Source organism: Canis lupus, chromosome 20 (assembly GCF_003254725.2).
Source record: "Canis lupus dingo isolate Sandy chromosome 20, ASM325472v2, whole genome shotgun sequence".
Classification (NCBI taxonomy): domain Eukaryota; kingdom Metazoa; phylum Chordata; class Mammalia; order Carnivora; family Canidae; genus Canis; species Canis lupus.
In genome coordinates, this window is record NC_064262.1 from 39,806,619 (window position 1) to 39,832,794 (window position 26,176).

Here is a 26,176-nt window from a genome sequence, read left to right on the forward strand (position 1 = left end):
AGGCGTGGTGTCTGTCTGTTTTGAGGGAGACAGTGATGGTTACATCAACTTGGTGGCCTACCCTTATGTGGAAAGTGAGACTGTGGAGCAGGATGACACACCAGAGCGGGAGCAACCTCGGCGCAAACATTCCCGCCGGAGCCTGCACCGGTCAGGCAGTGGCAGTGAGCACAAGGAGGAGAGAGCCAGCCTGTCCCTTGAAACCTCTGAGAGGTAAGGGGGTGGTGAGCAGGGCTCAAAGTTGCACATCTGTTCCTAGCAGCACAAACACTTGAGACCTCTCTAGAATCCTGACGCATCCGAGGGAAGTAGGGCTCCAGGTTGGGGGAAGACAGCTGTTGTTCTATGGCTAACTACCTGGGTGTGTCACATCACCCCAATGATCCTGCCTTCTGAGGATGGATGTAGCTGGTCAAGAGAGAGAAAGAAAGAGAGAGCGAGAAGGTCTCTCAGCCCTTTGGAAGCAAGGTACTCTCCATGTGTGCTCTGAGTTCTCCAGCTTTGTTATGTCTCACACATGAGGTCAAAATACCTTGGTTCACAGTGAGGTTGCATCTGCTTTCTGACTTGTAGGATTGATGGCATATGGCCAGTGAGAGGCCTTATGTTCTGGACTAGTGTTATTTAAGGGTTCTGTAAGAGGTTCTTTGACCTCTCTGAGACTCTAAGATGAGCTCTTAACCCTTTCTCTGCACCTAAAATTTAGTTTATTGCATTGGAAATGATTTTTCTTATAGATTAGGAAAATAGTCTATAAAGAGTTCTGTTTCTTGATATTTTATGGAAAAAATGTGAACTCTTCTAGGGTGGCTGTCATCAAAAGTGTTGATGAAGATTTAGAGAAATTGGAACCCTCTTAAATTGCTAATGGGAATGTAAAATAAAATAGGGTAGCCACCCTGGAAATCAGTTATCAGGCAGTTCCTTAGAAAGTTAAACCCATCAATTCTACTCCTGGGAATAACAGCCTGTACTAAGAGAATTGAAAAAATACATTCATACACAAAACTTGCAAAAGAAATGTTTATGGTAATATTCCTAACAGCCAAACAATGAAAGTAATCCAAGTGTCCATCAGCTGATGAATGGATGAATAAAAAGGAATGGCATATTTATATGAGCCACAGTGGGGATGAACCTTGAAAACCTGTGCTAAGTGAAAAAAATCACAAAAACACACATATTATGTGATTCCATTTATAGATTGTTTAGAGTAGGCAAGGCATTAGACAGAATGCAGGTTTGTGTGTGCCAGAGACTGAAGGAGAGAGGATTATAGGCAGTGACTGCTAATGGGATGATGTTTCTTTTGGAGGTGATAAAATATCCTAAAAATTAGATAGTGGTGATGTTTTATAACCTTGTAAATATACTTTAAAAAACCCCACTGAATTATAAAAAAAAGAAAGAAACTAAACTAAAAATAATGTGAGCTTCCTGGAACAAAGTGAAATCAAAACCGTATGATTAAATTACTTTATATTTAATTTCGGGGCACCTAGCTGGCTCAGTCGGTGGAGTATGCGACTCTTGATCTCACGATCATGAGTTCGAGCCCCATGTTGGGTACAGAGATTACTTTAAAAAACTCTTTAAAAATATATTATTTCACTCAAAAGTAAGTTTCAGTGAATAAGGTCTGTCACTCAACTTAGAAGTCAGATTTGGGACTTTTCTTAGATGTGGTGGCACATAGTTTATCTCTGACATCAAATCCATTCAGCAACACATGCTGCATACCCTGGCTCCTAAAGCTGTGAGCCCAGGGCATTCCAGCTCTCCTCACTCCCATCGATGGAAGAGGACACACTCACATTGAGGAGCACAGAACCCCATGAGATCTGTCTGAGTGTCTGATGTGTCATCTCCCATGTCCTCAGTTAGAGACCCTCTCTGGTCAGATCTGTATCTCTGATGCAAAGAGTGCCTTCATATCCATTTCTTAGTAAGGAGGGTCTCCAGGTGTTAAGACTCTTGTGGAAAAATAGACTCTAGTCTGCAGAAGCATTTCTTCAGGGCTTCCTTGTCATTCCCCAAGGGGCTTTCTCTTCACTGATGATTGTGGGACCTAACCTTGGTGACAAGGAATGTTCCCCAAATCTTCAAGGCCATTGCTGGCATTGATGTCTTTCTCTCAACAGCTCCTTAGAGTGGGCTTTCTTCTGTTCTCCAAAGGACAAAAGTTGCTTCATGAATCACATGGTGAAAAGCCAGTGTATGTAGAATAACATCAAAGTCTACCTGTGTCAAAGTTTAGGGCTCTGCTCTGCAAGTGACAGCTCTATCTGCAGTGCCCAGAGATCTGGCCTGTTCACGGATGCTCTAAGTTAGTCCCAGGAGCAGAGCTTGCTTCTTCACCAGGACCAGAGCTGTGACACCAGGGGTGATGCCAAGAGGCAAGGGTTTCCCCGTGTAGGCACAGAGAACTTACTTGGGTTTACATGGCAGATGAATAAACCTTGTTTCTTAAAGGGGATAAGAAAAAAAAGGCATTAGTGTCTCTTCTGTTTCCAGCAGAAGGAAAGGTAGTGCCTGGCTGTGTCTTTCAGCCGCTTTACCCAGCCTGCCAGCCACCCTGTGGGGGAGCATCCACATTTCCAGTACACACTTGCCCTGGTGGTTGGCTCAGTTCTGTCTGACTTTGTCCACCCACAGTTGCAGGAGGCAGGAGTTGGGGACGGGACAGTGGCATTTGCTGTTGCTGCAGCGCTCCCCCTCTGCAGCAGACTTGCTCTGCCGTTTCCTGGGCACATGGCTTCACTAGTGCTCTGCTCTGCTCTGCTTGGCAAGTTACTTCAAAGATTTTTTTTTTTTTTTTTTTTTTTACTTCAAAGATTTTTAAGTTGGGGGGAAAATGAAGTTGTAAAGTTGTATTTTCATTTGGACTAGACTTTTCACTAAAACCGTCTTGTGGTTTGACTGGCTTTAGAAACAATCTCCTTACTGAAGTGGCTTCATTTCTACCTTGTCTGGTGAGAAACCCAGGCTCTTTGGGGCCTGTCCTGCTTTGTTTTCTTTCATGTTTTTCTCTTTCTTCCAAGTCTAATAACATAAGCAGACATTCATAAGCATGTAATGTCAGCGTATGTTTTCTTTAGAACTTATTAAAAATTCAGTTGTAGACGTGGATAAAAACAGGATAGTTACTCATGTTCTTGACAGTGGCTTCCCATGCTCCACCCTATATTTATGAAGTGTAAAACTGTACATTTGTCAATTTTTGTATTTTTTTTAATTTTTATTTATTTATGATAGTCACAGAGAGAGAGAGAGAGAGAGAGAGAGAGAGAGGCAGAGACACAGGCAGAGGGAGAAGCAGGCTCCATGCACCGGGAGCCCGACGTGGGATTCGATCCCGGGTCTCCAGGATCGCGCCCTGAGCCAAAGGCAGGCGCCAAACTACTGCGCCACCCAGGGATCCCTATTTTTGTATTTTTTTAATTGTAAAGTACACCTATCAATTTATCGTTTTCACCTTTTCTTGGAGTAAAGTTCAGTTGATAGTTACACACTGTTTGCAACCTTCATTACCATCCATTTTCAAAACTCCTTTTCATCTCCAGCACAAGCTCTATACCTGTTAGCTAACTCTGCATTCCCCATCCCCCCGGGTCCCTGGCAGCGACTGTTCTGTTTTCTGTTCTGTGACTGTGTATGCACTTACCTTAGATGAGTGGAATCCTACAGCATTTCTCCTTTTGTATCTGGCTTATTTCACTTAGCAAGATGTTTTTAGGGTTCATCTAGGTTGTAGCCTATATTAGAATTCCCTTTTTATTGCTGAACAATCCTTCACTGTATGGGGACGCCACCTTTTGTTTATCCATATTCAATGCACTGATGGGCACTTGGGTTTTCCACCTCTTGTTTATTGTAATGCTGCTGCGAACATTAGTGTCAAGTTTCTATTTGAGTTCCTGTTTTCAGTTCTTTCAGGTACGTACCTAGGAGTGGAATTGCTGGATCATATGATAATTCTACATATAACGTTTTGAGGAACCACCAGACTTTCACAGCGGCTGCAGCAGTTTGCATTCATTCCCTCTGGCAGCATACGGGGCTTCCAATTTCTTCACATCCTCTACAACACTTGTTCCAGTTTATTTTTATAATAGCCTTCCTAATGGATCTGGAGTGGTATCTTCATCACATAATTTGATGCCAGGAGTTATTTTTGAGACAGTTTTCAGAGACACAAGTATAAACACTACTTATTACCCACTTTTATGTGCTTATGCATCCAGGGCCCCTGTGCCATCCATCAGCAGGGGCTGTGGGTGGCAGATTAGACCTGACCTAGGCCTCCTCCACCCTGTGCAGCGAGACCCCACGCGGGGACTTGTCTGAGCTCCTCAGCAATGTGTCCTGTTCTTTCTTCTTAGCTCCCAGGAGGCAAAGAGTCCAAAGGTGGAGCTCCACAGCCACTCCGACGTCCCTTTCCAGATGCTGGATGGCAACAGCGGTCTGAGCTCTGAGAAGATCAGCCACAATCCCTGGAGTCTGCGCTGCCACAAGCAGCAACTGAGCCGCATGCGCTCCGAGTCCAAGGACCGAAAGCTCTACAGTATCCTTGTCACCATACCTTCAGCAGTGCCCCCTCCTGGGACCATGGGTTGGTCCTGTGTCAGGACATCTTCTAGCACTGTGGCTGGGAGGCCTTCTCTGTCTGGGAGCCCTTCTTGCTCTCACCTCCCTTTTTCATAGGTTCTTTGTCTTTCTTCATTTTATTGACACGGTTTTTTCTGCTTTTTGGAGCTGGTAAGCCTGGCAGTTCAGAAGAGCGCTGTCCTATAGGGACAGTGGAGGTATCTGTATCTGTGTTTAGTGTGGTAGCTACTAGCCACACTGACTAACTGAAACATGGCTGTTGTGACTGAGTTAAAGAATTTTACATTTATTTAAATTTAAATTGCCAGATGTGGCTAGTAGTTAGCATATTTATCAGTGCATACCTAGAATCCGGGATCTGCCTGTGTGTATGTACGCATGTGCACACATATGCTTCTCCTCTCCCAAAAGGTAATTATTACAAAGTGATATGTGGTTTTTTTGTTTGTTTGTTTGTTTGTTTGTTTAAGATAAACACCATACCGGAACAACTATAATAAATAGTCTTTAAGATGGTAAAAGTAAAAAGTATTATAAAATGGGAATTCTGATGATTATTTAGTGTTTGAAGCAGTAGACTGTAAATAACTAATACTTACCGAGAAACTGAGGGGAAATGTGCTGAGCCCTGTTTGTTTACTCAGTTTTCATAACAGTCTTTTGAGGAAGTGCTAAAGATGCCCATTTATAGATGAGATGGAAGCATGAGAGGGTTATGTGTTTTGCCCATGCCCATGAGTGGCCAAAGCAGGATTCAGGGGCCTGTGCTCTCAGGCACTATGCAATGTTTCTGCAGCCTTTTTCAAGTTCTATTGCCACTTGTTTTTATAAGTTGTAGCAGGTGATGAAATTAAGTAAAGGCTAAATGTAATGGTTTTCTGTAAGTTATTCTTTAAAGAATTAGGCAGTGTTGATATGTGCATCATCAAGTGATGCCAAGTATTTTACCATCCAAGATCAGGGAATTGCTTCCTGGACCCCCAATATGGAATTGAGGTCCAGGTTGTGGGTCCTGATGACTTTTGACAGAAAAGCCTATACCTTTATCTGAGGTGGTTGCAGATACGTAGTAAGGGATAAGTTTAAATATATAGTCCACTGGTTTGAAGTTTAGTCAGAAAATGGCATGATAGAAATTTAAATCCACTTTTTTTTAAGATTACTATCCGAGAATGTTAAACCTGATCTCTCATGTTTGTAGTAGTGCTGCAAAGATGTCTTCCTTATTTCTTTTTGGGCTTGGGTGGGGTATGACGTGAGTATGGCCTCGGTTTACTAATGGTGCCAGAGATGTATGTGAACCTGCAGATCTTTAGTTTGTGTATGCCTATAGGACAGAATAAAATAGAATAAATACAAATAATGACATCAGCAGATTTGGTATATACATCTCATGGAAAAGTTTTTTAGCCATAAAAAGGAATGAAATTTTGTCACATGCTACATACAAATTGTCTAAAATTTGAAAACTTTTTTTTTAAAGATTTTATTTATTTATTCATGACACACACACACACACTCACACACACACACACACAGAGACAGAGACATAGGCAGAGGGAGGAGCAGGCTCCATGCAGGGAGCCCAACGTGGGACTCGATCCTAGGTCTCCAGGATCAGGCCCTGGGCTGAAGGCGGCACTGAACCGCTGAGCCACCCGGGCTGCCCTGAAGGCATTTTGATAAGTGAAACAGCCAGACAGAAAAGGACAAACATGAAGTGTCTAGAATAGTCCTATTCATAGAGACAGAAACTAGAATGGTAGTTACTGGGGTTAGGGGGCATGAAGAGGAATGGGCGTTAATATGAGGTGGGTACAGTTTCTAGTTCTTGTGGAAGATGAAAAAGTTCTGGAGATGGATGGTAATGGTGGTTGCACAGTGATGTGAATGTACTTAATGCCACTAAACTGTACAGTTAAAAATAGTTAAAATCATACATTTTATGTATATTTTGCTACAATAAAAATTTTTTTGAAAAGAATTACTAAATTGTGTGAAATCTACAATTGAGAGTTTGTGAGGTGAATACAGATTACATTAGAAGAGAATGCCCCTTTTCTAGAAAAGCTTGGTCGTGGTTTCCTGACTGGGGCTGATGGTGAATGTGGCTGTTACTCTCCTTGACCATGGCCCAGAGTTCCTCTTGCTTGAGAACGTAGTGCACCACTTCAAGTACCCCTGTGTGCTGGACCTGAAGATGGGCACCCGGCAGCATGGTGATGATGCATCAGCTGAGAAAGCAGCCCGGCAGATGAGGAAGTGTGAGCAGAGTACGTCAGCTACACTGGGTGTCAGGGTCTGTGGCATGCAGGTGAGTTGCCCCTGGTGAGAGCCTCGCTGCTGCTGCCCATGTATTTTGGGTGGCACATGTACCTGCCTGCTCCCCATGCCAGGTGTCCTCCGGGCCCACGGTGGTCTAGAATCTCCTCCAAGAGGGTGAGTCCCCCACAGGGTGCTGAGTGTGTCCTTATAGGTATATTCCCTAAGCCCTCTTGGCCTTACCTGGTTCCCTTAGTATGGGCTCCAGATACAGAGCCTCTGTGAGAGCCTGCTGCCTTGACATTGGGATGAGTAAAGCTCGTCAGGAGTACTTTCCAGACAGTGCCTGCCCAGGGCACTCTAAGGTCATCAGACCTCCCTGGTGCTCACCTGCTCTGTCTCCTGGGCTTTCAGGTGTACCAGCTGGACACAGGGCATTACCTCTGCAGGAACAAGTACTATGGCCGTGGGCTCTCCACTGAAGGCTTCCGCAACGCCCTCTATCAGTACCTGCACAACGGTCTGGACCTGAGGCGTGACCTTTTTGAGCCCATCCTGAGCAAACTGCGGGGCCTGAAAGCTGTGCTGGAGCGGCAAGCCTCCTACCGCTTCTACTCCAGCTCCCTGCTGGTCATCTACGATGGCAGGGAGTGCCGGGCAGAGTCCTTCCTGGATCGCCGGGCCGAGATGCGTCTCAAGCACCTGGATACAGGGCTCCCTGAGGGGGCGCCGCCCTGTGGCCCTAGCACCAGCCCTAATAGCACCAGCCCTGAGGCCGGCCCCTCCTCTCCACCCAAGGTGGATGTCCGCATGATCGACTTTGCACACAGCACATTCAAGGGCTTCCGGGATGACCCCACCGTGCATGACGGGCCGGATCGAGGCTATGTGTTTGGCCTAGAGAACCTCATCAGCATCATGGAACAGATGCGGGACGAGAACCAGTAGGCCCAGCCCTGGGCCCCCCAAACCCCTTCCTCTCCACCCGCAGGCAGGGACCATTGCTCTGACTGAACTTGCCGTGAGGACACACAGACTTGCTTTTAAAGGGTTATATTTCTCTTTGGTGTAAACTAAAAGAAATGTTTTTAGCTGTAGCCTGGAATCCATATATATAAAGTGAAGGAGGGCACAACACACATCCTCTCAGCCAGGCTCCTTTAGCTCTACAGCTCTGACTGCTGTGTCCAGGCTGACTTAGGAAGGAAGAAGTGCCCCTGGTGGATAGGCTTGGCAGCAGGGACAGGGTGCCCTTAGACAATGGTTTTTCTTGCCTAGGTCTTTGGGGTCTGTGGCTGTAGGGCCCTGCTGGTTTTATGGTGAAGCACTGGGCTGGTGCAGTCCCTCCTTTCCCCTGTGTTCACTCATCTCTTGTTCCTTACTGATAGAGGATTGGGTGACCATCTGTTGGGGGTCTTTCTAATCTGGTGGTGTGGGCATCAGCCTGCTCTTTAACAGATGCACCCAGGGTACCACAGGGCTAATTGCACATAGCTGGACCTGTCCTTATCGGTTCTGATCTTGGCATGAGGCTAGATTCATGAAGCTGGGCTGAAGTCAACTTATGGCGGAGGGCAGGCCCTGGGATCCCCAGGCACTCTTTGGCACTTGAACCTGCTCCTCTTCCTGCCTGCACACCCCAGCCAGCCTTTCTTACCAAGATCCCTTGCCTGGGGAGGCCACTCCTTGCCCCACTGAAGGGATCTCTGCTCTATTTGCCGAGGAGAGTCAATGTCCCAGCAGGCTTCAAGGCCTCTGGTGGCTCTGGCCTAGACAGTATTTGCAGTTCTTGTGCTTGGGTGGGAGTCTTCTTCCTCTAGCTTGGGCAGCTGTGCTGCTGCTGGATGGGCTGCCCTTCTCAGGGCTCAAGGGCTGTGGTCTGCTCAGGGTGTCACCTTTTCCCAGGCTAAGCTCAAAGCAGCAGCCCGTTGTAAGGAGCTTGTGAGGGAGAGCTTTAAACTTGTCTGCTCAGAGGGACATTGTTTGGGCCTTGGGTGCAGGTGCCCATATTCTGCTGATGAGTTTTGTCTTACCAGCCCTGGGATCCATCAGTCTGTCCATTTGTCCATCTGTCAGCCCTTGTCTCTTGGGATCTTTTTCCTGGGCTGTAGCTTTGTTCATTAGTAAATATTGATTTTCGTCATGCTTTCCTCAGCAAAGTATTTCTTCCCCCATCTCAGAGGTGAGCTTTTGCCCCTGTGCCTGTTGTCAGCAGGTGCTACCTTTTTTACAAAGAACTGGTAGCAAATGAATTGCAGGATGTATTTCCCTGCTGGTCCAGCACCTTCTCTGTGAGCCTGGTGTGTAGCCCTGCTCAGTGCTGACAATGGTACAGTGAAGGCCCAAGGGGTGACCTTTCTGTGACCTGGCACAGAGACCAGGAGGTAACACTGCACTCACTTAGCAACATTGCCAAGGTTAGTGCCCTCACCTCTGAGCCTAGGGCCACTGTCATTGTCACTTTTGGCATGTCCTTGTTTGGGCATTAAAGGTAAGCATGCTGCCTGCATATGAGAGGCCTTAACTGGTGGACTACTTCCCTAGTCCTTAGAGATGCAGACTCACACATTTTAAATGGGCTCCTGGATGGATCCCTGCCCCGCCTCTGTCTTGGTCCTCTGATCCTGGTGCCAGTGGTGGGCAGGTTCCCATTCCTTGGGGCACAGAGAGGGACAGCTTGCCTGGTTCTGGTTAGTAACGACCATCTTTCCTGTACCATTCTGTGGCTTCAGCCATAGGGGTATTAGCTCTTCATTAGTGTAGACTGTCATTTCCTGGCAGGGCAGAGGCTAAGACAGAGTTCGGGGCCACTTGGGACCCCCTTTAGTTGAACCTCTCCAGCCTGGGGATGTGCTGTGCCTCCTGAGTTCCTATATTTTGGGAGCAGATGCTGCCCCGTTCTGCTCTTCATAGTGAGAGAGGCTATACCAACTATCTTCAGTGTTTTCCTGGCACTAAAAAGAGCAGAAGGGCCTGGGATTTGCTGCTGTTCCATCAGGGTAGGACCCCTCTTTTCAGCACTTTTGACTCTTGGGAGACCCAGCTCTGTTATCTGGTGGGTGGTGGGCATGTGTGTACACCCATCCTCTCCGCCTCTACTCTTTCTCCCTGTTCCTTGCCAGAGAGCTCTGTCCCCGCCAGGCCCTGCCTTCCCAAAACCCCAACTTGGGACCAAAGTGCAACGCGGGATCACGGGTTGGGGTGCTCAAGTGACCCCTCTCTATAGTGCTTCCCTGGGCCAAGTCAACACCAGCCCCCTGGGCTAGGGGGGGTGGGACCGGCGGTGCTTAACGAGGAAGGGGACCAGTGTGGCAACTTGCCAGGGACCCCACCCCTCCCTCACATTGGGGCCTGTGCACTGGGTGTGGGGGTTTCCCCAGGGGCCAAAGGCCTGGGCTAGTTCTGTAGCCGCTGCTCACTCCGCGCACATCTTGCCACGTGCACGCCCCCTAGATAGATTGCTTGGAACTTTAAAGCTGTTTAATTTGGTTTAGTTTTTGCCGATTTAAAGAAATGTTTTAATGAGGAAAAAAAATTGGGAGCACCCTGGGAAGGACCTGGTTCCTCTACTTCTCGGGAAACTGTGAGGCCTCGCCTCTAGGAATCGCTCTCTGCTCTACTTTCCTGGAAGCTGCCTAAACGTGCCCACGCGGCCCGAGGCCTGCGCCCCTTCCACTCTGCGGCCCGGGCTGGGCCAGCTGCGTCTCTTCGGGACCGTGCGTGCGGGGGACGGGTGCTCGGGCCTTGGGCCGGGCCGCCCCTTTCTGTACACCTAGCGCTGCCCGCCCCGCTTGTGTCTGAGGTTGTGTATGTCAAAAATAAAGCCGCAGAAACTGAGGTGCGTCCGCGTCATTGCTGTCCCGCGGCTTCCAGGAAACAGGCTCCCCTCGCCCCCTCGGCCGGTCCCGTGAGCCGACGCCCCGGGGCGCGGCCGGAAGCGGCCGTGAGGCGTCGGACCCCGGCGCCCGTCGGGGAGGAAGCCTCGCCCTTGGCGCCAGTTCCGCCTTTGGATCAGCCAATGGGCAGCTGACCCGCGGGCCCGGGTCCCGGTCCCCATGGCAGCCCTGCGCGCTAGGGCGCTCATTGGCTACGTCTGTCGCAGCGCCGTGCCTCAGCGCTCCGACGTCGGCGTCCGTGCCACGTAAACGGCAGCCGATTGGCCGGCTCGGGCACACGTCACCGCCCGCCCTAGGTCCGGCCTGAGTTCGGGGCCAGCAGCCCTCCGTCCGGCGTCGCGTCCTGCTGTCGCTGCCGTGGGCCGGCGTCACGGCGGACTGAGCCCCCAAGGCAGAGCCAGAGTGGGTCAGTCTGGCAGGCGAAGGGCGCGGGGCCGGGCACGGCTGCGGGAGTGCGCGGCAGGGCTCGACAGGGGCTTGGCCGGCCGGGCCGCGGGCGCCGCCGACCCCGGGACTCACTCTCTGGCCGCCCGCAGGCGCGATGAAGGCGCTGATCTTGGTGGGCGGCTATGGGACGCGTCTGCGGCCGCTTACGCTGAGCATCCCGAAGCCACTGGTGGATTTCTGCAATAAGCCCATCTTGCTGCACCAAGTGGAGGCGCTGGCCGCGGTAAGACCGGGGTCGTGTCGCGGTGGGACCTGGCAGGACGAGGGACGGCTAGCGCTTGGGGGTCGCGGACGCCCATGCCTTCTGACTGAGCCCTTCTGTCGGGCGGCGCTGTTTTGTCCAACAGGCAGGCGTGGACCACGTGATTCTGGCCGTGAGCTACATGTCTCAGATGCTGGAGAAGGAAATGAAGGCGCAGGAGCAGAGGGTGAGGCTCGGACTTTAACCTTTTTCTTTGCTCCCCGCGCGCAACCATCCACCCTGGCGGGAGGAACCTGACAGGCGGCTTCTCCCTTCCAGCTGGGAATCCGAATCTCCATGTCTCATGAAGAAGAGCCTCTGGGGACAGGTCAGTAAAGAAATGTCCCTTGGGGAGGGTTTAGGGCCCGGGAAAGGTCAGACCCAGCCTGGATGGGGTCTGCTGAGCCTGGATCCAGGGGCTCATACCTCCTCCCCCCTGTCCCCCAGACCCCCGCCCTCCATCACCGGGAGGATGGTGATCTGTACTTCTCTCCTAGCCGGGCCCCTGGCACTTGCCCGTGACTTGTTGTCTGAGACTGCAGACCCTTTCTTCGTTCTCAACAGTGATGTGATCTGCGATTTCCCCTTCCAGGCCATGGTGCAGTTCCACCGGCACCATGGCCAGGAGGGCTCCATCCTGGTAAGAGGACCAGGTCTTTGTTCTTGGATGCTCGTGTACCCTATGCCCAGCCTCTCCCACTCTCCAGTCTTTCCCTGTTCCTTGTGTTGTGGCTGCAGAGCTCTGCAGTATGTGTCTTTAAGCATTGAGGCACAGCCCCTGAGATTTAGGACAGTATGCATATGAAGGCTCAGGAGCAACTGCAATGGGCCTGAAGTCCCCCTCCACTCAGGTGACCAAAGTGGAGGAACCCTCTAAGTATGGTGTGGTGGTATGTGAGGCTGACACAGGCCGCATTCACCGGTTCGTGGAGAAGCCGCAGGTGTTTGTGTCCAACAAGATCAACGCAGGAATGTACATCCTGAACCCTACAGTGCTGCGGCGTATCCAGGTGTGTAGAAGCCAGCTGCTGGGTAGGCTGCGGTAGGGCAGGCCCCCACCACGACCTTGCTCACAAGCTGCCCACTCCCACAGCTGCAGCCTACGTCCATTGAGAAGGAGATCTTCCCTGTCATGGCCAAGGAGGGGCAGCTGTATGCCATGGAGCTACAGGGTGAGGCAGGGAGGCTACAGGCTAGGGGTGTGGTGTGGCTGGGCTGAGTCTCCTGATGCATTTCCTCCCAACAGGCTTCTGGATGGATATAGGGCAACCCAAGGATTTCCTCACCGGCATGTGCCTTTTTCTACAGTCCCTGCGACAGAAGCAACCTGAGCAACTGTGCTCAGGCCCTGGCATTGTGGGCAACGTACTGGTGGTGAGGCCCCTGCCCATCCCATCATGACCCCCTTTCTCATACATGGGAGACAGATGGCTCACTTGTATTTTCCCCACCATCCTTAGGACCCAAGTGCCCGCATTGGTCAGAACTGCAGCATCGGCCCCAACGTGAGCCTGGGGCCTGGTGTGGTGGTGGAGGATGGCGTGTGCATCCGACGGTGCACAGTACTTCGAGATGCCCATATCCGATCCCACTCCTGGCTCGAGTCCTGCATTGTGGGCTGGCGCTGCCGCGTGGGCCAGTGGGTAAGCCTATGGGCTGGGCCAGATGAGGAGAGGGGCAGGGAATGTGCCCGCCTCACTGACCAGGCCTGCCCCCTCCCTCGAGGTACGCATGGAGAACGTGACGGTGCTGGGTGAAGATGTCATCGTTAACGACGAGCTCTACCTCAACGGGGCCAGTGTGCTGCCCCACAAGTCTATCGGCGAGTCAGTACCAGAGCCTCGCATCATCATGTGAGGGGATTCCATGAGGCTGGCTGAGTCCCCATTTCCCCAGTGGGGAGCCCTGGCGTGACACATCAGAGGCCCTGGACTTGCCCTTTATCTGGGAGGACCAGAAAAGGCTGGAGCTGTTGGGACACCTGCCCTCTCCTATGGACAGAATCTGGCAGGATCCTCGCTGGGCGTACCCCACAAAGCCCACTCCCTCAAGAAGGGCCGGGCCAGGGCTGTATGGAATAATAATTTAATGCTCACTGTGGCCCTGGCTGAAAGTCAAGCTCAGGCACGATGAGGACATGGCTGGGCTCCCACCAATGAGGTTACACTCAGGGAGGGTGGATATGGCGGGGGCGGGGGGGAGGGTCCACGGGGAACAGGGCAAGAGGAGCTCATAAATAGGGCCCAACCTGGGTCTGAGTTCAGGGGTGGAGGCTGCTGCCATGTGGGCTAGGCAGCTGAGGAAGTGGTACTTGCACCAGCTGCCTTGTCCCAGTCCTCTACAGACACGATGGTGGCTTTGCAGAAGAAGCAATCCTTGTTGTTCATCAGGTGCTGGTTGATGCAGGCTCTACAACAGGGGAGGGCAGGAGGAGGAGGAGGGTCTGTGTATCCATGCCACTTCCCTAGCCCGCTGCACCCATGGGGCCCACTTACTTGCAGGACTTATGGCCACAGGGCTGGAACACAGCAGAAATGGGGTGAGCATAGCAGATGGGGCAGAGGTCCTCCTCGCTGGTGGGCTGCAGGGAGCAGAGTGCAGGGTGGGCTGGGGTTGGATGCTCAGACCGACCATGCCTATGTAGTGTGCACAGTTATGCCAACATGTATGTGGGTGGTGTACACCTGGTTGCTGTGGCCCCCCACTCACCAGGGAGGCTGCTGCTGCCTGGGCAGATGCAGAGGTGAGGTGTGCCAGCATCTGTTCCACCTGGGCCAACTCCTCAAGGCTGATGTAATCTGTGTCTGGAGTGGGGGTGGGTAGCAGGTGTCAGACCCACCTAGAACCCAGTGCCTCTTAAGTACCACAATTTGAGAATTTGCTCTTCTTGAGACTCCTGATCTATCCCAGTCCCAAATCCCTGATCCATCCCTGGTCCACTCACAGCTCTGCAGGGAGAAGCGCTTCCGGTCAGGGGCAGGAAGGGCAGTGCCAGGGGCAGGGGGCTCTGACTGCCCCAGGAGATAACATATAGAGCGGAGCTGGAAGCAGGGATCAGCAAGGAGCACTGATGTGGCTCTCTCTGTCCTAGGTGGGAGAGGGGGCAAGGGTAGTCAGAAAGCAGTACCTGTTGGAGGGCAGGGGGGGTGGTGGGACAACCCAGTCCACCTCCCTATTTTTCACATGTCCCTCATTCTAGATTCCAGTAAGAACCCATACATCCTGGGTGCCAATTTAGGGGGGTGACCAGCAGATAGTGAAAGTCCACCTACACCCTAATTACCCTAATAAACACTAACCCAAAGACAACAAATAAAGAACATCACTAGCAGCTTAAAGGAATGCCTCCCAGGTTTCCCCTCCTGTTCCAGGGGACATGGGCACCGGGCGACGGACTCGCGCCCCCCCTGGCGGTCACGCATGAACCTTGGTTGTTGGGGGACCCGCCCCGCCCCCCTCCAACAGGAGCCAATAGAGGCTGAGGCCCCGCCCTCCCCCGAGAGAGTATTTAGAAGCTGACCAGGGAAGCACCGGGTGAGCTGGGGAATCCAGAGGAGAGAGTGCTGAGTACGGCACGGCCCCGGGAGCCGGGGCTGTCGGCGTGCGGGGTGGAGCACGCAGCCAGCAGAAGTGGGTGAGTCCCGGAGCTGCGCCGTCCCACCCACCTCTGGCAGTCACCACCATGGCCTGGCTGGTGCTGCTGGGCGCCCTACTGTGCATGTCGCGCGTCGGGGTGGGCAGCCTAGGCACAGAGGGCTTCCTGCCCTCCATGCCCCATAACTGCCCCTACAAATGTGTGTGCGCCGCCGACCTACTGAGCTGTGCGGGCCTGGGGCTGCAGGACGTGCCGGCTGCACTGCCGGCTGCCGCCGCAGACCTTGACCTGAGCCACAACGCACTCCAGCGCCTGCGCCCCGGCTGGCTGGCGCCCCTCTCCCGGCTGCGCGCCCTGCGCCTAGGCCACAACGAGCTGGATGTGCTAGGTCGCGGAGTCTTCACCAACGCCAGCGCCCTGCGGCTGCTCGATTTATCATCTAACGCGCTGCGGGCGCTGGGACGCCACGACCTCGACGGGCTGGGGGCGCTCGAGAGGCTGCTGCTGTTCAATAACCGCCTGGCGCACTTGGATGTGCACGCCTTCCGAGGCCTGGGCGCGCTCAGCCGTCTCTACCTGGGTTGCAATGAACTCTCATCCTTCTCTTTCGACCACCTACACGGGCTGGGCACCACCCACCTCCGTACTCTGGACCTGTCCTCCAACCGCCTGGGCCGCATCCCCGTGGCCCACCTGGCTGCCCTGCCAGCCTTTCTCAAGAACGGCCTTTACCTGCACAACAACCCCCTGCCCTGTGACTGCCGCCTCTACCACCTGCTGCGGCGCTGGCAACAGCGGGGCCTCAGTGCTGTGAGCGACTTCGCCCGAGAATACATGTGCCTAGCCTTCAAGGTGCCTGCGTCCCGAGTGCGCTTCTTTGAGCACAGCCGTATCTTCCAGAACTGCTCAACTGCCCTGGCTCGGGGCCTAGAGCGGCCCGAAGAGCAGCTGCATGTGCAGATGGGTCGGTCCCTGACACTGCGCTGCAACACCAGCGCCCCAGCTGTCCGCGTCGCCTGGGTGTCGCCGCAGCATGAGCTGCTTGTGGCACCAGGATCCCAAGACGGCAGTATCTCGGTGCTGGCTGACGGCAGCCTGGCCATCAGCAACGTGCAGCCGCAGCATGAGGGGGTCTTTGTGTGTCTGGCCAGCGGGCCCCGCCTGCATCATAACCAGACGCATGAGTACAATGTGAGCGTGCACTTCCCGCACCCTGAGCCTGAGGCTTTCAACACGGGCTTCACCACCCTGTTGGGCTGCGCCGTGGGCCTGGTGCTCGTGCTGCTCTACTTGTTTGCGCCGCCCTGCCCCGGCTGCCGCCGCTGCTACCGCCGCACCTGCCGCTGTCGCTGCTGGCCCCGGGCACCAAGCCCCCTCCGGGAGCTGAGCGCACAGTCCTCGGTGCTCAGCACCACCCCGCCGGATGTGCCCAGCCGCAAGGCCAGTGTCCACAAGCATGTGGTCTTTCTGGAGCCGGGCAGGAGGGGCCTCAATGGGCGCGTGCAGCTGGCAGTGGCTGAGGACTTTGATCTCTACAATCCCGTGGGCCTGCAGCTCAAAGCTGGCTCTGAGTCGGCCAGTTCCACAGGCTCTGAGGGTCTGGTGATGACCTAAGCTGCCCTGGGCTCAGGAGCCAGGCCACCGACTGCCCGCTGCTTGCCCTGCTCCCTGCTGCCTCCCGGACAGCTGTCAGATGCTAGTCGGGAGTGCTGGGCTTGGTCTTCCAGCCTCCTGTGTGGCCTCAGCCTCAACTACAGCAGCCTTACTCATAATACAAGGGCCGGGCTCCCCACCCTCTCTACTGCTCCGCTCTAACACAGGCCGAAGGGCGCTAGGCTCTAGCAGGACCTGCTGCTACCCAAATGTCCCACAAGGACTAGAACTGGGGCCATCTAGAAGAGCCCTTGCAGTAGAGCCCCAGGTACACCCTTAGGGGCCAAGGCAGCTATCAAGCAGTAGTGGTGAAGAATTGAAGAATAACCATCTTCCCCTTCCCAATGTGACAGGAAGAGAGTGGGCCCACAGGGAAAGAGGAAGAGAGCTCTAAAGAAGACCTAGGCCCCCACCCAGGGTAGGAGGAGGAAGCATGCACCAACATCTAACCTGCATCAAGCTACACAACTCCATGCAGTCTGGTGGGCAGACAGAAAGCAGGCAAGGCTCCTCAAGGGACATCCCCCCTAGGGGCGCCTGGCCTGAGCCCCAGTCAGAGCAGTCCTGCTATCTCTGGTCAGCGGCATCCACAGGCCACTCTGAGAACAGGGCCTCTTCCATAGGCTCACAAGATAGCAGTTAAGGCCTGTCCCTCAGCTTTTTAGCAGTAAAAAGCCTGCTGAGCAGGGCCAAGATGGGAGGGCTGAGCCGGAACTCAGTGTCCCTGGAGGGTAGAAGCCTCTTAAGGGCTGGCACTGGTCTCGGCCTAATGGCTGAGGCAGTGCCCTGGTCTCATATGCATCTTATCACCCACAGCAGGGAGGCAGGGAAGAAGGATCTGAGAACCCCTCTTTGTGGGTGCTGAGCTGGGGGCTCCTACAAGCATCCTGGATCCAGTTGTCATGGAGTTCCTTAATAAAAGTGGTACATGCTCATTTCCGGAGCCTTCGCAAACACAGTAGTAGTGTGTGTCCTCAGCCTCTGATCCCATCCTGTACAGGATAGCACCCCACCCTTGCCTGTGGCATAACCACGAGCCAGTGGCTCTGACCATGGTGCTGGGACATCCTGCTCTGATGGCGTCCCTGATTGTCCTACTCAGAGCCACTGACTGCTGTTGCCACCTAGTTAGGCAATTTGTACCTCACTACCTCCCCCACCCCACCACACCTCACCCCACCTCAAACACCTAATACTGAGGTTCATTGTAGAGATGAAGAAACAGCTGTAGGGCGCCCTGGCCAGCCTACTCCCATCAGCACACTAGCTCCCCTGGGCCCAGGTGCCTAACACTCACCCTGAGGCTGGACCATGCACCAGAAGCCGCACCAGGATGCCCGTCACAGCCACAAGAATGGGGTAGTGGTCCACGCTCTCCAGGCCTAAGGGGAAAGGTGGGAGGGGAAGAGCTACCCACATGCTCCAACTACAGGGGACCTGGGTCTGCCGGGCTAGCACCAGCTTCCCTCCCCATCGTCCTCCCCTTAGAAGGGCGAGCTAAGGCTGAGGGTGCTAAGCTGGCCTGTCTTGATGCAGATTGGACAATGAGGCATCACTGCTCCTAGCAGAGGAACCAAGGCCTGTGATATGTTGGGTGCAGGGCACTAGGTCCTCACCAGGCAGTCGCAGGGTGACCACACGGTCAAACAGGTTCCTCTCAGCCGTCACCCGGTTCAGCACCTGGTTCAGCAGCTGTAAGGGCAGGAGCCCGTTGGTGGGTGGATGGGTGGGCTCACCACCAGGGCATTCCCAGGGGTCCCCCCTACCCTGCCCAGATGGACACACCTGTGCAAGACGCCGCAGCAGCATCTCAGAGGTAGGCCGGGACCAGTCAAGGAAGATCTCAGGCACCAGCGTGATGGTCATCTCCAGGACACGCAGCAGGCTGACTGAGAGGTCAAAGCAGGTGGCACACACCTTGAGCTGCCGACTATCCACAAAGTTCCGCTCTAGGCGCTCAGCAGCCTGTTGGATCTGAGCCACCAATGGGTGGGTGGGCAGCAGTCAGTGGCCTGGCCACAATTCCAATTGTGCCTGGTCCACTGTAGCGCCCCAGCCCACACGACCCACCATGACCCACCTCCTGGATCATGCCAATGAACTCCGAGAAGGCCCAGTTGAGCTGGTTGAGGACACTGTTGAGGAAGCTGGGTGCCACGTCGGGACCCTCCCGCAGCAGGTCTGCCATGTGCTGCTGAAGCAGGGTGGAGGGGCAGGGCTCTGCAGGGGCATGAGGAGGTAGCTTTGGGAACTCCAGTCTGAGGCTCCTGCCTACACCTCTGTCCTCATTTGTTGGGCCATTGGTGTAAGGACAAAAAGATGGCTCCCTGAGGATGCTCAGGTCACGAAGGCAGGAGGACAGGGTACAGCACTGTCTGAGGTTTAGGGCTAAATCCGTCCATCTACTGGGCAAGCCACAGGCTGAAGTCATTCCCAGCCCCAACTATCCCTTAGGCCCTAGCATCCTCCCAGTGAGTTCTCAGCTACATGCCCTTCAGGGAGGGTGAGACCCAGACAGGGTGACCCAGACTTCGACTCATATCGAAGTCAGTGTCCCTAAGACCTACTCTTTGAGCCCTGCTGTCCTCTACTCTCCTCTGCTGCCCTTGGCCTGGCCTTGGCATATGGCCGAGGTGGTGGGTGCCAAGTCTGGTCTGATAAGGAGCAGTAACCAGAGCCCTTAGCCGCAGCTGGGCTGGACACCCCCCACCCCCGCCCCACCCCATGCAAATCAATAGTTCCTACAGCAGCAGGACAAGTATCTGATCCCACTGCCATTCTCCATCTGCAGCTCAGTTCCACCTGCGGGCACAACCAAAAAAAGTGGCGAGGACTGATGCATGACTTTGCACAAGGCAATCAGCCTCTGGGGACTCCTTCATGCAGAAACCCTGCCCACGAGGGCAGACACACACCCGTGGGCCAAGGAAAGCCAAACCACCATGTAAGGTGAGCACAGCGTGTGGCAGGCAGACTGCAAGCTGGACAACCCCAGACCTGGCCTAGGTGAAGGTTCACAGGGCTCTGCTGGGCCATGGCCCCTGGAGAGAGCAAAGCCTCCGCTCCCAACCAAATGCCCCTTCCTCTTGGAAGCCCCATGGGCACCCTCTTGGGCCTGGACATCCCCTAGTTTGTGCCACTGCCTTGACTCAAGTATCCAAGTTCTGGCACCAGCAGATGGCAATGAAGGGGGAGAAGGATATGGTGCTGGGACTAGGCTGGAGGTCACGGAGCTCGTTCAGAGTCCTAACTCTGTGTCAGTTGCCAGCAGCCTGGGAAGATGCTGCCTCTTTTCCCTGTGACCCAGCAGAGCATTCAGGCCCAAAGGGTACATGTGGGACTAGGGAGCAAGGGAGAGGAGGAGCAGAGTATCCCTAGATTGACAGGAAGCCAAGAAATGGAAACCCCAGGGGGCAGAGTTGGGGCCCAGCATGAGTACAGGAGAGAGGCTGAGAGAAGGGAGAAGAATCCTAGAGGACCCAAGAACAGGAGGCCAGGGCCCCCCAGTTGCCCAACCTGGCCACTCACTCTGGAGGCTGGGCAAGTTGGCATCCTCAGGTTTGGTTTTCAGCAGGTGTGGCAGCCGTGTGTAGCGGTACCCGAACCCACAGCCCTGTGACGGGGAGGGGGGTGGTCAATGGGGGTCAGTGGGACAGGACAGCCCTTCCCTTCCCTTCAGCCCGCCACAGCCAACTCCCCTCCAGCCAGGCTTACCCTCCAGAGCCGCACCAGGATCCAGTTGGTCTGGGCCCAGGGCCGCTGCTCATAGGGAGCCAGGAGGCTCCTCACCATGGCCACACGCCTGCAAGGGCAAGGGGTGGTGGGCAAGGAGTGAGGCCGGGCATGGTGTCGTGCCAGGCAGAGCACGCACCTCCCTGCCTGACCCGCACTCACTGCTCCTCAGGGATCCGCTCCACGGCTCGCAGGGAGTGTGGGTAGCACACGTAGCTGGCCAGGGCCTGCATCAGTGAGTCACGGATGTCTGTCGGGACAGGCCGTGCCTCAGCAGGTACCCGGCATGAGCCCGAGTCCCCATGCCTCAAGCCCACCCAGCTGGCATTCTGAGAAGAAAACAGCCATCCAGAGGTGCCATCCCACCCCCATCCCCCCGAGCCCTCTGTATGGCCCCTCACCAGTGCCCACAATGCGTGTGTCCGCAAAGTGTTTGGCAAGGATGGCAGCCAGGCGGGTCAGGGTCTCTTCGTAGCCTGCAGGATGGGGTAGTAGGAGTGCTTGGCCAGGAGCTGGGGCTCCAGGATCAGGCACATCCCTTGGCAGGGTGAGTGGGCTTGGGCAGCGGGCTCCAGAGCTGACTCCAAGAGCCAGTCATCCAGGGACTTCAGGCATGGCATTCACTGACTGTGACAGGCCATCGCACAGACTCACTGTGGGGGAGGCCAGGTCCTGCAAGAGTTCCTGACTGGGCTCAAGCCCATCTCAGCACACCCTCGATGGCTCAGCAGTCAAAGCCCCTTGGGCACCCACGGCTCCGCCTCTGAGGACAAAGCCTGCACCTAGGCCTGGGGCGGGACAGGGGACAGGCCAGGGGCCCGAGAGCCCGCAGCCTGATCCAGACAATGACCACCAAGCCCAGCCTGAAATCAGCAGTCTGTGAGAAGCCCAAGCTCCTGTCTACGGCCTCCACAGAGCACCACCCCCATTGTGATCTGCAAAGGAGCACAAGCCAGGCTGCCGGGGGCTGACACATCCTGAGGCCAGGAGGCCAGGGCCAGGGCCATCAGGTGAGGCTGGCCGGCTCCCAGGCCACAGCGGCACCAAGAAGAAAGTGAAAGCTGGAGGGGCCTCCATCCCACACTCCATTTTGTCTCCTTCCTTCCCAGCACCAGGGAGGAGCTGTTGGCTCTGTGGCTGCTGGTACCAGGGCAAGACCCTCCATGGTGTGGGGCTTTTGCAAACACTTGTCTAATACAGGGCCCAGGAGAGCAGGAGCTGCCTCCCCTCCTCCCTCCATGGATGTGTGCTACTGGGCCATGAGGGCTCAGAACAGGGCTGCTAGGGCTCACACCAATGGCCCCCTTTTGGCCCCCTCTGGCCTGAATGGCCTTGTCACCTGGGAGCTCCTCCATGCTGTGCACGGGGCCAAAGTAATTCTTGAGAGCGCTGTAGCTGTTGATGGCCACACTCAAGTAGAACTCAGGCATGAAAGCAAAGAGAGAACCCGTGCGGTCCCCATGCTCGATGGTCCGCAGGCAGACGCGCAGCAGCCAGTATATGTCTAGCATCTTCTCCTGCAGGAGATACAAATGGGTGCTGCTGGGCTGTTCGTGGAAAGGGTCACAGGAGGCATGGCTTGGCCTGGGGCTTGGGAAAGACTTCCTTGTTCCTCAGTGGGAGCAGTGGCTCAGATAGGCCAGTAACGTGCTCAGCAGGCAAGAGGGTGCACCGTGCCTAGAGAGGCCAACACCCCAGCATAGGCCAGAATTCCTGCTCGCGTTTTTAACGGTACAGGTTTTAGGGGTGCCTGGGTGGCTCAGTTGGTTAAGCATCTGACTTTTGATATCTTCTCAGGTCATGATCTCAGGGTCTTGAGATGGAGCCCCAAGTCGGGCTCTGCGCTGGGCGTGGAGCCTGCTTAGGATTCTCGCTCCCTCTCCCTCTGCCCCTCCCCCTGCCTCTCTCTCCTTCCCTTTCTAAAATAAAGAAAGAAAGGAAAAGAACGAACAAAAGGTAGGTAGGTATGTAGGTAGAGGTTTTAAGTGAGAAGGTGCTGTGTGCCAGAGTCTGGGTTGGAACACTGCCCAGGGCAAAAGGAGCTACAGGGACAAGTGGGGACAGGACAGTGAAGAAGCTACCTAGCCTACTCTAGGTCCAGGACAGCAGACAGGAGACAGGGTGGCCAGAAATGGGGAGGTCCTGATGGCCGTGGGGACAAGGGGCTGCTTGCACCAAGCCTGGAGCCCACATTTCTGGGAGTGATGGAACCTTCACAAAAGTCAGCAGTACTGGAGAAGCAGGCCGGGTCCAGGGCGGAGGGGATGTGGCTGAGGACCACACACAGTACGGGGTGCCTAAAAATGCCCCCAAAGAGGAGGTATTGAGGAAGCAGGTCTAGAGCTCAAAGCAGAAGACGGTGGGAAGATAGAAGGTAGAGTGACTACTGGTGGAACAGAGACCATAGAAAGCAAACAACCTGCCAAAGACCCTGTTCCCCATGGTATGGTTCCCACATGGTCTGTGCCCAGGAGGGGTCACCAACCAGGCCCCGGCACAGACCCAGAGCACCCACATTTCTTAGAGCCAGAGCATCTGGACCTGACTCCAGCTCTGATTTGTCCTCAAACCTGAGAACCCAAGAAGATATAAGCAGGTATCAGAGGGTGGGCCCGACCCAGAAGGCCTGCTGGGAACCTACTGCCACAGAAGGCCAGAGAAGACTAAGTCTGAGGAAGAGGGGGTGTTGTGTGTGGCACCAGTGTACCCAAGGACCACTATAATGGGTGAGGATGTTTCTGCAAAAGGGGCGGGGATTGTGAGAGACCTTGCAAGACTATTTCAGAGTAGTGGAGGAGCCTGTGCTGGGCCAAGAGGGAAGGGAAAATGAGGTAGCTAAGACATAGAGAAGGAAGGAGGGAGTTGTTGCTGTAGGCAGTTGTAGAGTAAAGGATAGGTATCACGGGTGTTTCTCTTTACTAATGGGAGAAAGTGAATGGGAAGGAGGCAGGAGTGTGAGCACTGAAGATGGAGCAGAAAACAGTTCAACATAATAAGGGCTATAGCCCACAATGAACGTCACACGAAATAGTGAAAAACTAAAAGCGTTTTCTTTCCGATTAGGAACAAGACAAGGATGCCTGCTTTTGCTACTTTTACTCAACATAGTACTGGAAGTCTTGGCTAGAACAATTAGGCAACAAAAAGAAATAAAGATCATCCAAATTAGATAGGAAGGAGTAAAATTATCTTTACTGACAGATAACATGATCTTATATGTAGAAAACCCTCAAGACTCCACACACATACACACACACACACAAAAAAAAAACTGTTAGAATAAATGAATTCAGGAAATATGCAGGGCACAAAATCAACACACAAAAGTCAGTTTTGTTTTAAGATTTATTTATTTGATAAAGAATGCATGCAGAGGGTAAGGACAGAGGGAGAGGGAAAGAGAGTCTTAAGCGGACTGTGCTGAGCATAGAGCCAGACGCAGGGTTCAACCTCACAACCCTGAGATCATGACCTGAGCTGAAACCAAGAGTCAGGTGTTTAACCAATGGCCACAACCCAGGCGCCCCATCAGTTGTGTTTCTATGCACTAGCAATGAACAATCCAAAAAGGAAATCAAGATTAGCATAAAAAAGTAAAATCAAGGTATACATCTAATCAAGAAGGTGAAAGATGTGTACACTGAAAACTATAAAATGTTGCTGAAAAAAAATTTTTAACGACACAAGTAAATGGAAAGACAACCCATGTTCATGGACTGGAAGACTTAATATTGTTAAGGTAACAATCCTACCCAAAGCAAATTACAGATTTAATGCAATTACTAACAAAACTCCAATAGTATTTTTTGCAGAAATAGAAAAAAATCTATCCTAAAATTCATATGGAGTCTCAAGGGGCCCAAATAGCCAAAATAATTCCGAAATAAAACAAAGCTGGAGATCTCCTACTTCCTGATTTCAAAACTTACTGCAAAGCTACAATTATCAAGACAGTGTGGTATTGGCATAAAGATGGACATACAGATCAATGGAATAGTACAGAGAGCTCAGAAATAAACCCTCACATATACGAGCAAAGGATTTTTGACAAGATGTCAAGACCATTCAATGGGGAAAGGACAGTCATTTCAATAAATAAGGGAGAGAGAGAACAGGATCTCCACATGCAAAAGAATGGTGGTCTACTACCTCACATCTTTTACAAAAATTAACTCAAAATGGATCAAATATCCAAACTTACAAGCTAAAACTATAAAACTCTTAGAAGAAAACATGTGAAGAGGACTTCATGACCTCAAATTTACCACCAACTTTTGGGCTATGACAACAAAAGCACAGGCAAAAGAGAAAGAACAGATAAGTTGGACTTCATCAAAATGAAAACTGTTCAACAAAGGTACCAACCACAGTGACAAGGCAAGCCACAAAATGGGAGAAAATATGTGTTAAGTCACAATCTGACAAGGGGCCAATATCCAATATCTAAAAATAATTCCTACGAATCAACAACAACAAACAATCCTATGAAAAACGGGCAAATACACTTAAACAAGACATACAAATGGCCAATAAGAACATGAAAAGGTACTCAATACCACTAATCAATAGGGAAATGCAAATCAAAAGCACAACGAGACACCACTTCACATTGATTAGAATGGCAACCACCAAAAAAAGAAAAAGGAAAAAACAGAGAGTAATAAGTGTTGGCAAGGATGGGAAAAACTGGAACTCTTGTGTCCTGCTGGTAGGAATGTAAAATGGTACAGTCACACTATGGTAGTTTCTCAAAAAATTAAAGATAGAATTACCATATTATCCAGGAATTCTGCTTCTGGATGTATACTCAGAATCTTGAAGAGGTATCTGTATATACCATGAACATAGAAGCACCATCAAGAGCGGTCAAAAGTGGAAACAAATCAAATGTCCACTGATGGATGAATGGACAAACAAAATGTGGTATATACACACCACGGAATACTCAGCCCTAAAAAGGAAGGAAATCCTGATACATGCCACAGTATGGATGAAAGCCGTGAGGACATTATGCTCAGTGAAATAAACCAGCGACAGAGCAGGATGTTGTATGATTCCACTTATACGAGGTCCCCAGAGTAGTCAAATTTGTAGAGTCAGAAAACAGAATGGTGGGTGCTGGAGACTGAGGCAAGGAGGGAAACGCGGGGGTAGGGGGTTCAGGTTCAGTTTAGGAAGACAAAGGGTTCTGGAGGCTGGCTGCATGACAACAGGAATATACTTAACACAACTGAACTAAACATTTAAAATGATTAAGATGGGCAGCCCGGGTGGCCCAGCGGCTTAGCGCCACCTTCACCCCAGGGCGTGATCCTGGAGACCCGGATCGGTCCTGCATCGGGCTCCCTGCATGGAGCCTGCTTCTCCCTCTGCCTCTCTCTCTCTCTCTCTCTCTCTCTCTCTCGCTCTCTATAATAAAATCTTAAAAAGAATGGTTAAGATGAGAAAATTTTTTTTTAAAAAATTTATTAAAAAAAAAGATTTATTTATTTATTCAGAGACAGAGAGAGAGAGGCAGAGACACAGGCAGAGGGAGAAGCAGGCTCCATGCACCGGGAGCCCGACACAGGACTCGATCCCGGGTCTCCAAGATCACACCCCGGGCTGCAGGCGGCGCTAAACTGCTGCGCCACCAGGGCTGCCCTTAAGATGAGAAATTTTATGTTCTATATATTTTATCATAATTTAAGGGAAAGGAAAAGAAGGTACAGAGATGGTAGGGCAAGGTTCCTAAGAAGATGG

The 26,176-nt window shown here is 52.8% G+C and overlaps 4 protein-coding genes across 16 annotated transcripts in view; 3 read left to right on the forward strand and 1 right to left on the reverse strand.

Moving 5' to 3' along the window:
• IP6K1 (inositol hexakisphosphate kinase 1) overlaps nucleotides 1-10,707 on the forward strand; it is a 66,228-nt gene extending 55,521 nt beyond the window's left edge. For 3 of the 4 annotated variants that reach the window (XM_025455886.3, XM_035703182.2, XM_049098151.1), the window contains exons 3-6: nucleotides 3-213; nucleotides 4,383-4,564; nucleotides 6,747-6,922; nucleotides 7,285-10,707. In XM_025455886.3, the coding sequence (XP_025311671.1) occupies nucleotides 3-213; nucleotides 4,383-4,564; nucleotides 6,747-6,922; nucleotides 7,285-7,818 (1,103 nt within the window). In that variant the 3' untranslated portion in view covers nucleotides 7,819-10,707. The remainder of the gene's footprint in view (nucleotides 1-2; nucleotides 214-4,382; nucleotides 4,565-6,746; nucleotides 6,923-7,284) is intronic. The other variant, XM_025455889.3, reaches the window with a different exon arrangement.
• Nucleotides 10,708-11,014: 307 nt separating this feature from the next.
• On the forward strand, nucleotides 11,015-13,554 carry GMPPB (GDP-mannose pyrophosphorylase B). The gene is made up of 10 exons (XM_025455890.3): nucleotides 11,015-11,172; nucleotides 11,303-11,436; nucleotides 11,561-11,641; nucleotides 11,734-11,782; nucleotides 11,952-12,094; nucleotides 12,306-12,464; nucleotides 12,548-12,626; nucleotides 12,701-12,828; nucleotides 12,915-13,097; nucleotides 13,180-13,554. Exons 2-10 carry the CDS (start codon nucleotides 11,308-11,310, stop codon nucleotides 13,309-13,311), a joined length of 1,083 nt encoding a protein of 360 aa, XP_025311675.1. The 5' UTR covers nucleotides 11,015-11,172; nucleotides 11,303-11,307; the 3' UTR covers nucleotides 13,312-13,554.
• Nucleotides 13,524-26,176, reverse strand: part of RNF123 (ring finger protein 123) — a 30,423-nt gene continuing 17,770 nt past the window's right edge. For 3 of the 10 annotated variants that reach the window (XM_049098144.1, XM_025455870.3, XM_025455869.3), the window contains exons 27-37: nucleotides 21,774-21,951; nucleotides 20,836-20,910; nucleotides 20,597-20,684; nucleotides 20,417-20,504; nucleotides 20,219-20,315; nucleotides 18,783-18,922; nucleotides 18,488-18,676; nucleotides 18,319-18,394; nucleotides 18,000-18,084; nucleotides 14,164-14,541; nucleotides 13,524-14,035 (exon numbers count right to left, since the gene is read on the reverse strand). In XM_049098144.1, the coding sequence (XP_048954101.1) occupies nucleotides 13,864-14,035; nucleotides 14,164-14,541; nucleotides 18,000-18,084; nucleotides 18,319-18,394; nucleotides 18,488-18,676; nucleotides 18,783-18,922; nucleotides 20,219-20,315; nucleotides 20,417-20,504; nucleotides 20,597-20,684; nucleotides 20,836-20,910; nucleotides 21,774-21,951 (1,566 nt within the window). In that variant the 3' untranslated portion in view covers nucleotides 13,524-13,863. Of the gene's footprint in view, nucleotides 14,036-14,103; nucleotides 14,542-17,999; nucleotides 18,085-18,318; nucleotides 18,395-18,487; nucleotides 18,677-18,782; nucleotides 18,923-20,218; nucleotides 20,316-20,416; nucleotides 20,505-20,596; nucleotides 20,685-20,835; nucleotides 20,911-21,773; nucleotides 21,952-26,176 lie in introns of those variants that run through there. The other 7 variants (XM_035703176.2, XM_025455873.3, XM_025455872.3 and 4 more) reach the window with 7 other exon arrangements.
• AMIGO3 (adhesion molecule with Ig like domain 3) lies at nucleotides 14,541-17,656 on the forward strand. The gene has a single exon (XM_025455882.3). It carries the CDS (start codon nucleotides 15,137-15,139, stop codon nucleotides 16,661-16,663), a length of 1,527 nt encoding a protein of 508 aa, XP_025311667.1. The 5' UTR covers nucleotides 14,541-15,136; the 3' UTR covers nucleotides 16,664-17,656.

What these genes read in the sequence shown, in the direction of transcription:
- GMPPB (XM_025455890.3), top strand. Translation starts at nt 11,308, where the DNA reads ATGAAGGCGCTGATCTTGGTGGGCGGCTATGGGACGCGTCTGCGGCCG. An exon ending in AAGTGGAGGCGCTGGCCGCG is followed by an intron (nt 11,437 to 11,560) that starts GTAAGACCGGGG and finishes TTTGTCCAACAG; the next exon opens with GCAGGCGTGGACCACGTGAT. An exon ending in AGAAGAGCCTCTGGGGACAG is followed by an intron (nt 11,783 to 11,951) that starts GTCAGTAAAGAA and finishes CTTCTCTCCTAG; the next exon opens with CCGGGCCCCTGGCACTTGCC.
- AMIGO3 (XM_025455882.3), top strand. Translation starts at nt 15,137, where the DNA reads ATGGCCTGGCTGGTGCTGCTGGGCGCCCTACTGTGCATGTCGCGCGTC.